Here is a 12643-nt window from a genome sequence, read left to right as displayed (position 1 = left end):
AAGAACCATCCACATATTTTCAAGCAAAAAATGATATCAAATGGATAGAAGCCATGAAAGCTGAATTAGATGCACTTGAAAAGGCTTTTACATGGAATATTCAAGATCTTCCTTCAGGGAAGAAAACTATAGGATGTCGATGGGTTTATAAAATTAAAACCAAGAGTGATGGTACTCTTGAAAGATATAAAGCCCGTTTAGTAGCCAAAGGTTATGCCCAAGAATATGGGATTGATTATGAAGAAACCTTTGCTCCGGTGGCTCGTATGACTACTGTCCGAACCTTAATTGCCTTAGCTTCTATCAAAAAATGGTCTATTTTTCAAATGGATGTCAAAAATGCTTTTTTAAATGGAAAGCTAGTTGAAGAAGTATATATGGAACCCCCTCCTGGTCTAAGTATTCCTAAGGGTAAAGTCCTTCGCTTAGAAAAAGCTCTTTATGGACTTAAACAAGCACCAAAAGCTTGGTATGATAGGTTTAGTCGTGTTATGATTGATATTGGTTTTCAATTCTGTTTAACTGACACTGCTTTGTTTATTAAGAATTCTGATGCAGGGATCATTGTGCTTCTTCTCTATGTGGATGATATGATCATCACCGGAAGCGATAAACAGGGAGTTAAAACAATCAAAACACTTCTTAAATCTCATTTTGAAATGATTGATTTGGGCTTGTTGAGATATTTTTTAGGCATTGAAGTTGCTTATTCTCCTAGATGATATTTATTATCTCAGATTAAATTTGCTTTTGATATTGTTTTCAGGTCTGGTATTACTGATGATAAGAAAGTTGACACTCCAGAAGTTGTTAATGTTAAAATGAAGATTGATGATGGAGAACTTCTTGCAGACCCTACTCCTTACAGACAGCTTGTCGGGGCACTTTCCTATCTATCCATTACCAGACCAGATATAACACATGCTGTTCATACAGCAAGTCAATTTCAACATGCTCCTACTTCTGTTCATATGGGAGCAGTCATGCGTATTATCAGATACATCAAGTCCTCTCTTTCACGAGGACTTTTCTTATCTTCCTCCTCTTCTCTTGATTTAATTGCATATACTGATGCTGATTGGGGAGGTGATCCCAATAACAGACACTCAACCACTGGCTTTTGTGTCTTTTTAGGGGAATCATTAATCTCGTGGAGGTGTAAAAAGCAGCAGAAGGTATCTCTCTCATCCACCGAAGCTGAATACAGAGCCATGGCAACCACGACCATGGAAGTAGTTTGGCTCCGACGACTGCTTGCTGACATGGGAGTTGAAGCAACAAAGGCTTCACAAATGTGTTGTGACAACAAAAGTGCGATCTACATTGCCAGTAACAGAACATTCCACGAACGCACCAAACACATCGAAATGGATTGTCACTACGTCAGAGAGGAATATCTACACGGGATAATTGATCTGCCATATGTCACTTCAGAATATCAGTTAGCAGACTTCTTTACAAAGCCTCTCGCTGCTCCCCGATTTCACTTTCTCTTAGACAAACTTTCGCTCATTGTACCGTAAGTTTGAGGGGGAGTGTTAAAATGTAAAACTGTACATATATGTATATATAATAATATTATATTATTATTATTATATATAAATACATTTTTAATTTCTTTCTTTTCTGTATTTTTTTTCCTTTATTTTTATTTTTTTGCCTTTATGTCATCTAGTTCAGTTTGAACTAGAATGACTGTTGCTAGTCAAGTCCTGTCCAGACTTGACTAGCAATAGAGCTGTTGGACTGACACAGTCCAACAGCTCTTAATAGAGCTGTTGGACTGACACATTCCAACAGCTCTAAATAGAGCTGTTGGACTGTGCCCAACAGCTCTATTGAGTCCTCTTTCAGCTGTGTATATAAAGGGGTGCAGCCCCTCTTGTATTTTACCCCAATGCTTCTTAAGCAATTGGTTTTTCATATCAATAAAGAATACATTTTTATTTTTATTTTGTTTCCAGTTATACCCTTTTTAAGGGTTATGCTTTAGTGTTATTCTTGACACTTGCTCTTGTTAATCAAAGCACGTGTTTCGAAGATTCCCATTTCATTTCACAATAATACTTTGATCATTATCAACACTATAGTCAAGATCATATTCATCATATTTTTATGTCAGATCTAACAAAAAAGAGTACTCAGTGATATCCTTTGGTTTTTCAAAATCAAAGAAGCTTTCTTTTTCTAAAAAAGATACATTTCTTGATACATATAATCTATCATTCTTGAAATCAAAACACCTATAACCTTTTTTATTTTTAGCATATCCTAAAAAGACACATGAAATCGCACGAGGAGAAAGCTTATCATTTTTTGTCTGTAAATATAAAACACTTGCATCCAAATACTCTCAGTTTAGATTTATCTGGAGAAAGATTCACAAATTTTTCGATTGGAGTTATATTTTGCAAAGAAGATAATGTCATCCGATTAATCAGATAGGTGGCAGTTAGGGCAGCTTTTGCCCAAAAATCTTTTGGGACTTGATTTGCTATTAATAAAGTCCTAGTGATTTCCATAATATGACGATGTTTACGTTCTGCCAGCCCATTTTGTTAAGGTGTGTATGGACAAGACCTTTGGTGTGCGATGCCATGTAAGTTAGGTAATTTTTAAAATCTGTGGACAAAAATTCTCCCCCTGAATCTGTGCGAAAAATGAAAATATCATTTTGAAACTTGTTTTTAACTATATTATGAAATGTCTGAAAATATGAAAATGCTTCAGACTTATGTTTAAGAAAGTAAATCCAAGTATGTCTGGAAAAATTATCGACAAAGATAACATAATAGGCAAATCACCTTTAAAAATTATTGGTGCAGGACCCCAAACATCCGAGTGTACTAATTCAAGTGGTCTTAAAGAAACAAAAGTTCTGTTATGAAATGATAATATTTTCATTTTGCCAAGAATACAATCTTTACAAGTAAATGTTTCAGAATTACAAAATTTTCCTAGATTTGAAAAATATTAGATTTTGGCAATATGTGGATGACCAAGTCTTTTGTGCCACAACTCCAACTCAATTTTCTGAATGTTATAACAAAAAGCATTCTTCTGCATTTCCAAAAAATCCATGTAATAGAGCCCTCATTCTCTATGGCCTTCCCCAATCAGCTTTCCTGACTGACGATCCTGTACCCAACAACCATGAGAAGAAAATGAGATATTACAACTATGTTCAGATATTTGAGAAACAGATAAAAGATTTAAATTTAATTTGGAAATATATCTAACTTCCGGGATAAAATTTTTCTCACTTTTATGGATTTTTTCAAAATTTCCTATTCCGTCTATTTCAAGAGAGGTTCCATCAGTTGTAAATACTTTTGACACACTTGTTTTATTTTTAACACATTCGGATAAACTTTTATTATTTGGAGTCATATGGAATGAAGCACCAGAGTCAATAAGCCAAGGGAACTTACCTGGATCGGAAAAAGATGAGGCAGCTGCCCCAGTCGAAGCTTCAGATGAAGAGAAAGCTCCTTTGATGAGAGGTTTGAGAATCTCCATTAGTTGGGCCATAGAAACTGGTGCATCTTGATCTTTGGGCTCCGATCCAACAATCTCAACTCTCTTTTCTCTGAGCTCTTTAAGCTTGGGACACTAAGGCCTGTAGTATCCCGGTTAATGACAATGATGGCAAATAACCTTTTTTTTGTCATAGTCACCACTTTGTCGGTTAAAATGGGGATGGTCTATAAGATCGTATATGATTACCCGGTCTAGATACAACTAGAACAGAATCATCTTCAGACTTTGGAGTATTCTTCTTGATTCTGTGTTCCTCCATAATTAGTTCCTGTATAATATCGACAATAGAGGAAACTTTTCTCTGATGAAGAAGAGTCGATTTAGTCGACTCGAATTTCGGTCTTAGACCGTTTACAAATTGATAAAAATGCTCCATATCAAGTTGCTTTTGACAGAGCTCAATATCCTCAGGACAATGCCATTTTGCCTCTAAAATAGCCAATTCACCTTAAAGTTCGGACAATTCATTGTAGTATTCTCGTATAGTTTTGTCACCTTGGGTCATTGATCTAGACTTTTCTTGAAGATTGCACACATGTGCAATATCTTTGAGGAAATACATATTTTTGAGATATTTCTATGCCTTATCGGCATGCTCAAATTTGGCGAGACTCGAGCATTTCTTGATGTCTACCTATGTCACATGGGTGCGGGTGCGGGGATGCGTCACTTTAAAAAAACATGGGTGCGGGGTGCGGCAAAAACAAAAAAAAATCGGACTCAGGTCAGATTCGGATCCGACCCGAATCCAAACCCGTGCTTATTTAAAGCACGCAGGGAGAAACCCTCCCCCACGCGGAAGCAGATCAGGTCATGCTGAACATGAGCGTTTTTGCTCATGCACACATCGTGGCCGTCTGTTTGCATTTTGGATGAATGCCACGTGGTTTGTTGACTTTTTAGCTTTTTAAAATGCAAATCGGATGGCCAAGAGCAAAAACGCTCATGTTCAGCATGACCTGATCTGCTTCCCCCTCCCCACGTCTCTCTCTCTCTCTCTCTCCTCGCTCGCCTTCCCCCCCCCCCCCCACCCCCCCGTCGTAGGCTCCCTCTCTCCCGTTCATTTTTTGGCCACCTGACGCCGACAAGTCCCACGTCCGGCGAGCCACTCAACGCCGGTCCTTCCTGTGCCAGTGATGCACCCTCTTGCCCCCTTTCAGGTGAGCTCCCTCTCGCCTCTCTTCTTTTTCTTCTTCAAGCGAGCCTCCCTCGACGTCGTTTTTTTTACATAAATGACCCTGGGTGCGTTGACCGCACCCAAGGTCGGGTTGACCGCACCAGGTGCCGCACCCGCGTCGCGTCCTGTGGACGTGGGTGCGACACCTGGTTAGCCGAATCCCTGTGACATAGATGTCAATGCTATTGATTAGCCATGACATGATTTTAGCATGCCCTATTCTCCATTCCTTCCATGTCTTTTCATAGTTGGCTAAGGCTTTGCTTTTCTCTTCTTCGGTTAAAAGAACTTCTTTATCACCTTCCATTTTGGTGAGAACAAGTTTAGGTTCCGAATCAGAACCATCTACTATGCCCGATAACCCTTTTCCCCATATGTGGTGCTTCATTATTGAAGCCCACATCACATAATTTGTGTCGTTTAGCTTAATGGGTATGATGGTGATTTTATCATGATCATCCATCTCTTACAAGGGTGATAAAATTAAAGAGAGAGACAACAAAAAGAAAATAAAGAGAAGAAAGAGAGAGTAAAAGAAAACAAAGACAATATTTTTTGTTGTGACAAATCTTTCTTTTTCCCCTTCCTTCAAAAGAAGCTTCAAGAACCACAACCAAGGTGATAAAATACCTTTGCAAGCTTGGCACGGAAAATGAGGCAAGAAATCTTCACAATATAGGATGAACTTGGCTTTGATATCATGAAATGAAGTGAGGATCTTCCACAAAAGTACTTAGATCCGCAAGAGAGTGTCTAGAGAGACACTTGAGCATAACCCTTAAAAAGGGTATAATAGGAACAAAATAAAAATAGAAATAATCTTTATTGAAAAAAAGATAAAATGCTTAAGAAGCATCGAGTACTAAACAAGTGGGGTCTCACCCCTATTTATACAAGAGAGTGGAGGGAATGGAGAGGACTCAAGAGAGAGTCGTTGGACTCTATTTAGAGCCGTTGGACCTAGTTCCAACGATTCTATCTTGGATGTCCTTTTAGTCAAGTCTTGACTAAGACTTGACTAAAGGAGGTATTCTAGTTCAATGTGAACTAGATACCAAAAAAGTAAAAATTACATAAAGAAAAGAAAAAAGAAAAGACAAAGATAAAAATATATATAATAATATAATATAATATAATATGATATAATATTATTATATATATAATTATATTACACTGTTTACATTTTAACAAGTGGGTCTTCACTATCAAGTTTAAGCCAAATGGGTCAGTTGAGATACAAAGCAAGACTGGTAGCTAGGGGCTTCACTTAGACATATGGGACTGATTATCAGGAGACCTTCACACTTGTGGCCAAGCTAAATTTCACAACAGTAATAGTTTCATTAAATCTTGGCCATTTTGCTAGTTAGATATGAAGAATGCATTAAGCGTGTATGTCTGTAGACCTTAGTTTCTATTAAGAGAAGGACAAGGATATTGTATGCAAACTCAAGAATGCAATTTATGGACTCAAACAATTTCTTTGAGCATGATTTGAGCTATTGCTGGTTATGAATTCTCTTGATGCACATTTGATCATACTCCTTTTATTAAGAAAGCATCTTGTGTTGCAATACACATAGTCTATGTATATGATATTGTGGTGACAGGTAATGATGTGGAGGAGATTTCGAGGCTAAAAAACTATCTAAAGAATACCTTTGTATCAAAGATCTTGGAGCATTGAAATATTTCTTGGGATGTTAAGTTCTTAGATCATCCAAGTGAATCCTTCTTTCACAAAGGAAACATCTCTCTATTGGACAAAAATAGTTTTAGCATTCATTTAATCTTGATCCTTGTAGAGTGAAAAAAGGCACTAAACTGGATAGCCACACCAATTCAAGTCTCGGTTACCATCACAAGGCCGGATCTCTCTTATGCCATAGGAATCTTGACTTGATATGAATTCTCCTACCACTTCTCATATGCAAGCACTTTCAAGAGTGTTAAGGTATCTCAAAAGAAATCCTGGTAGGGGTCTATTGTAAACCAAAAACACTTTGATGTGCAGATTTACACCATGTAGATTGGGCTGGCTCGATTGATGATAGGTGATTTACTATAGGTCTGGAGGTAATCTCATATCATTAAAGAGCAAAAAGCAAGACTTGATGTCCAGGGCAAGTGCAAAATTTGAATATGGAGCTATGACACTAAGAGCATGTGAAGGGTTTGTTAAGGAATATCTAATATTGGTTTGGTTTTTTGTATTTTTCCTTGTATACTCCTAAGTATACTCAAGTATACTTAAAGGTATTTCTTCTTGTGTTTATTTTTTTTTTGTATTTTTCTATGTATTCAGGGTATACTAGAGGTATATTTATTGTTCATGTATTTTAGTTAAAGTATATATTAGGTTTAGGTTAAGTATACTTTAGGTTAAATTGGATTTTTATTTCTTTTTTGGTCATTATTGAAATGAGTAAATATTTTATTTTTGTATTTTTCATTTTCTATTTCTTTGTTATTTTTTTAATGACCAACTAACCGGTGGGATCTACTCTAACAGGCCGTTAGATGACCTCTATATATTGTTCTTTCTTTTTGTTGTATGGTTGAGAGATTGATGGATATCACTGTTAAAATATGTTGTAATTTAGTATATATATTTTATATATATAAGGTGATACATATACATATATTACATATGTATATGTATCTACCTATATATATATAAAATATATATATTGATAAGGGTAGTTTAGGTAAGGGTAGTTTAGGTATTTTACACACATTCATTTTCGTGAATATGGTTTTGTATTTTTACCTTTTTTATTTTTTACTTTTTCTTTTTTCATTTAATGCATTGTACTTGCATTGGGAGGGGCCCAACCCACTAGTCGTTGGACCCCTCCAACGGTCACATTTGTGACCGTTGGAGGGGCTCCAACGACTATGTGGAGCCCCTCTCAATGCCTCCTAAAAGCCCTATAAATATGGGCAGCTCCTCTTGTATTTTATTAAGGGTTTTGGGATTATAGCCCAACCTTTTAGTGGTTTATGAATCTTATGAGTGCAATTGCACATTTGTGATTCCGGTGTTGTGCTTGTTGTGCACAAGTGTTTCAAGTGTTCTTGTTGTGTGTATGTTCGCACATTTATTCTCAAAGTTATTGCGTTATCAACTAAAGTATCTTGTTGAAGATACTTTTACAATCACTGTGTGTACACAGATGTTTGTAGTGAGGTTTTATTTGTAAATATTGTGAATATTTGAATATTAATAAAATTAGTAATCGTTATCTCTTGTTTTTATTGTCTATATATTCTTCTTGTTGTTTGTGTTTATCTTTGGCTAAATACATTATGCAAATGTATTTGGCCTTAGTTGATAAAATAATTGTCTTTTTTGAATCTTGTTCTTTGTCTCGGATTCTGTGCCATTTCGTGATAGGGTTATGGATTATGGGAATACTTTGTGAACTGAGACTTGATATAGTACTTCCCATGATTCTCTTATGTGACAATAATCTGCTATTTACCTAGCTGATGATCCAATCCACCATGAGTGCGCCAAACATATCGATATTGATTGCATTCGAGAAAAGATTGAGAAGAAAATTTTCAAAGTGGTGTATAATCACACTGGAAAGCAATTGGTTGATATTTTAACTAAATCTTTAAGCAAATCCAACCATTATGACCTTGTTAGCTAGTAGGGAATGGTAGATGTCTTTCATCCCAACTTGAGGGGAAGTGTAATGAGATAGAGGCTCAATTTTTTCTCTGTTTACATTTTTTATGTTTGGTTGTGTACATTGGCTGCATATACTTCATGTACAGGAGGGTATTCTTGTCTTTTACCGACTTATAAAGTTAATAGAAAAGAAAGGAGGCCAACCATGACCTACTATTACTCTTTTCCCTCAATCTTTCTCTCCTCTTGTCTCCTTTTCTCCCTTTGTCTATCTTCTCCATTTCTTTGTTCTTCTTTCTCTCTTAATTCTCCTATTATTTGAATCTTTAATCAATGAACATGTAGACCAGTGTTGCTAACAGTGTTGAAAAGATAGTACAGGAAAAGGGCCTCGACACTCAGCATGATCCTAACTCTCTCCACTCATCTCTCTCATTTTTCTTCTTATTCTTCTTTTTCACCATTTTCTTTTCTTCTCCTCTTATTTTCAGCTCCTAACTGTCTCTGTCTTGCAGAAATATAGCGGTTATGGATTGCAAGAGAGAGAGAGAGAGAGAGAGAGAGAGAGAGAGAGAGAGCATATCACATGGCTGAGGGATGTTCCAACATGCTTGATGAAATAGGGGACTTTAAGGACACGCCTCACACACACTCCATGACAGAGAAAAAGGCCGATCCATTGGAGTGACATAGTGCTGTTGTATCTTCTTTTTTCCGTCCTAGTGCTGAATCCTTTCACAATCTCTGTTCTTGAAATTTAGCTGAGAAAACTTTTGGATTTGATATCTCATATTTTTGCATATATGGGTTTAGTTCATTTGAATCTATTATGAAGATCTCACATAAGGCCTTAGATATGTTTATTAGCTTGTAATCTGGTCTTAAAGATGTGCTTTGCTGAATATACACCTGGAAGCGTGCAAAATATGTAGCCGAGCTCTCCTCAATATTTTCTACATTCCTGAAGTCTCCATTCAGATCGTTGACCTTCAACATTGATCTCATGTTTGTGTATGATTACAGGAAGGGGGACAAGTCAGTGGCACAACATTGTTATTTATAGTTTTTCTTGGAAGCATGACAGTGGGGACCATATTGATGTGTTTTCTGCATAATGGGGATAAAAAAGAGGGTGCTTTAGATGAATCTAAAGGTCCCACCTCTTGTGCAGGAATAGTGAATGCAATTGTAGCTCCCCTTCTTGGCAAACAGATGCTTTTGCTTATTCCTCTTCTTGCATATTCAGGCCTACAGCAGGCATTCGTATGGTAAGAGGATTTCTTTTGTAAATGATTGGTATGAAAACCCTTCCTGTAAGAATCTGTGATATTTATATTAGTAAATTATAAAATAGGATAGATATGTCTTAATTTTTCTTCTGCATAGTCTTTCATTTACTTAAGTATTTGTGAATGTTAGGGCTGAATTCACCAAGTATATAGTAACGCCAGCGCTTGGTATATCTGGCGTGGGAGGTGCAATGGCATTGTATGGGGCATCTGATGCAATAGTAAGTAGAATTCGACATAGTGGATGGTTCCTTTGGCAAATTTATGAACTCAATGTTGATCAGTCATTAGATATATTAAGCTGTGAAGGAGTTGCATTAGATAATTGGGGTTTAGTGGTTCTTATTTCTATTTGGTGTATTATGTACATATCTGTTGGAATGGTTTGCATTCTTTGTCACATGGATATGACTGTAGATACAAGTATATGGTCAATTTTTATGAAGTTTTCCATAATGAGTACTGTGTAAGGGGATACAATATTGGAGTAAAAATATGAGTATCCATGTGACATAGGTTGCATTGGATGATTGGATTCAATTTTACTTATTTTCCTTTGATGTATTAGACACACACACATGCATGCAGGAAGTATTGACTACTCTGGTGGGTAAGGTACCCCTAGTTGGAACTCATATTGGGGGGTTTTCACCAAATCTGACCTCATGGATGTGTTAAACATAGTCAAAGTAGTAGGAATCTGTTAAAATATGTATATATATACATATACTTATATATATATATACATTGGTATATATGTATATAAGTATATATATACATATATGTATATATATATATATATATACTTATATACATTGGTATATATGTATATAAGTATATATATACATATATGTATATATATATACTTATATACTTCATCAAGAACTCTCTTTTCTTTATTGTACATCCAAAAACCAAATAGGGGTATTTTGGTAATTTTCCTGTACCATTTTATTTCTTAGGATTTTCTTTTATTTCTTTTTTTATTCTTTTTACTTTTTACTTTTTCCTTTTATTACATCATGTAAAAGGACTGCATGGGGCCCCACCCATCTAGTCGTTGGGGCCCCAACGGTCATTAATATGACTGTTGGGGCTCCCAAACGACTAGAAGGGAGCCCCATGTGGTCCCTCTCCTTTTTGTTTTTCATCTTCTATAAATAGAGGGCTCTCCCTCTTGTAACATATGGCTTTTCAAGCCCTTATTCAATAAAGATTCATATTTATTATGTGTTGCCTCTTTGAAGGCTTCTTGTGTTGTCCCTTAATGGACTATTTCTATATTTCCCATTGTGGGTTTGTGTTTGTCCATTCATTAGACCGTGTGAATGCATTAAGCATTCTTGTTATACCTTTCCACATACTTTCTAACATGGTATCAGAGCAAGGTTGTGATCGAGTTGCTCTTTGGTGCATCGGGAAGCATGTTATTCAAGAAATTTTAAGAAAAATGGTGAAGTATTCATTTTTCTCTCTTTTCTTTCTTAAAGTTATTTGATATATATTCTTTTTCTTTAAGTATCATGCATTATGAAGAAATATTTACTTCTTTGATCATTTATATGTATGTGTTTTCTTTATCATTATGTTTTTATTAAAAAATTAAATAAAAAAAGTGGGTATTTTGCACGTTTAGTGCTTGTGTTATTTGGTTCTTCATTGAACCTTTGCTTTTTCGTATATCACATTACACTTTTTCGTATGTTTTGAAAATTTTAAATGATAAATTCTTAAATTGGTGAACTTGTTTTTCGAAAAACTAGATATATGATTGCTCAAAACTTGCTTTAATGGGTCGTTAATCATGTTTTTCTTTCAAGCATAATTTGATGACAATCTCACTTGAACTTGTGTGTTTTTGAATTTATATTTTATGCTTAACTTTGTTTGTAAGCATGTCTTTCATATGACTGGTATGTCTTTAAAGAAAGTTATGTTGAGATTAAAATTTTTGTGATATATGTAGTGTAAAGCTATTGATCACATATTTTTCTACACTCTCATCATATTTGTTGTTTCGTGTTGAAGGTATATGCTTATCCACTAAAAAGTCTTATGTGTGGCTTCCTATAATATTGTGTGTTTTTTGGAAATTTTTTTGACATATATCATCTATGGAAATTCCTTATTAAGTTTTAATTCCTTTAACAAGGCTTACCTAATGCGTCATTTAGTATGAGCAATATTTGTTTGGAAAAGTTTTTTTTATGATGCATGTTGAATTAAGATTAGTTTTTATTAAAAGGAGTAGTCTTGTATTATTATCATATGAAATATGGTTATTTTTGCATCTTGATGCTCTTAAAGATTCTTCAATTTGATTGTCTTCAAGTGTTTGTCTCATTGTAAAACTTATGGTTTTTTTTAATGCTTGTTGAATTATGAGTTGGTTCTAACCTTTTAAGTCATGTTTTGATAAACTTATGAGTTTTGAATTTCTCCTCATCAACAAATATTTGATTTTCTAGTTTTGTGCCTTAGTGCATTTTGTTGTTGTTGTGCGGTTTTAACAAGTTCATAAACTTATTATCCTCTTGAGTGTGGGGTTCTCCCACTTGAATGAAAATTATTATTCTTCTTGTATACTCTTTTTGAGTATTTTTGTTAAACCTTAGTGGTTCTTGTGAGTATCTTTTGTAGATACATTTGTTGTGAACTTTTGTGGTTCTTTTACGAGTCGTTGTAAGCATCATTTGAAGTTCCAATCATGAACTTCATTTTTTTTCATGTTTTTTCACATGAGTTTTTCAAACTTCATAATCTTACTGCCTTAATTAAGAATGCCTATATTGGCCTAAATTTTTGCTCACTCAAGATTATTGTCATTCGACATCTTGTATTGCATAAAATTGCATCTATTATCATTTGGTATGTATATAATTGCGATATCATAGTTAAAGCTTGATTTGACTCTTGGATTATTTTAAATCGGTTCTTACACATGACATTGCTTAATATTTCATGTTGTGTTTGTTGCATAATAAGACTTTTTGGTAT

General features: G+C 35.1%; 1 protein-coding gene across 2 annotated transcripts in view; it reads left to right on the top strand.

The window, feature by feature from the left end:
* Window positions 1-12643, top strand: part of LOC149839753 (Major facilitator superfamily protein) — a 113061-nt gene that overhangs the window by 55371 nt on the left and 45047 nt on the right. For both annotated transcript variants that reach the window (XM_090002803.1, XM_090002804.1), the window contains exons 6-7: window positions 9381-9625; window positions 9777-9867. In XM_090002803.1, coding sequence (XP_089858929.1) covers window positions 9381-9625; window positions 9777-9867 — 336 coding nt within the window. The remainder of the gene's footprint in view (window positions 1-9380; window positions 9626-9776; window positions 9868-12643) is intronic.

The sequence above is a fragment of the Nuphar pumila genome, chromosome 4, assembly GCF_984573655.1.
Source record: "Nuphar pumila chromosome 4, dmNupPumi1.hap1.1, whole genome shotgun sequence".
Lineage (NCBI taxonomy): Eukaryota > Viridiplantae > Streptophyta > Magnoliopsida > Nymphaeales > Nymphaeaceae > Nuphar > Nuphar pumila.
This window is presented reverse-complemented; position numbering and strand designations above follow the sequence as displayed.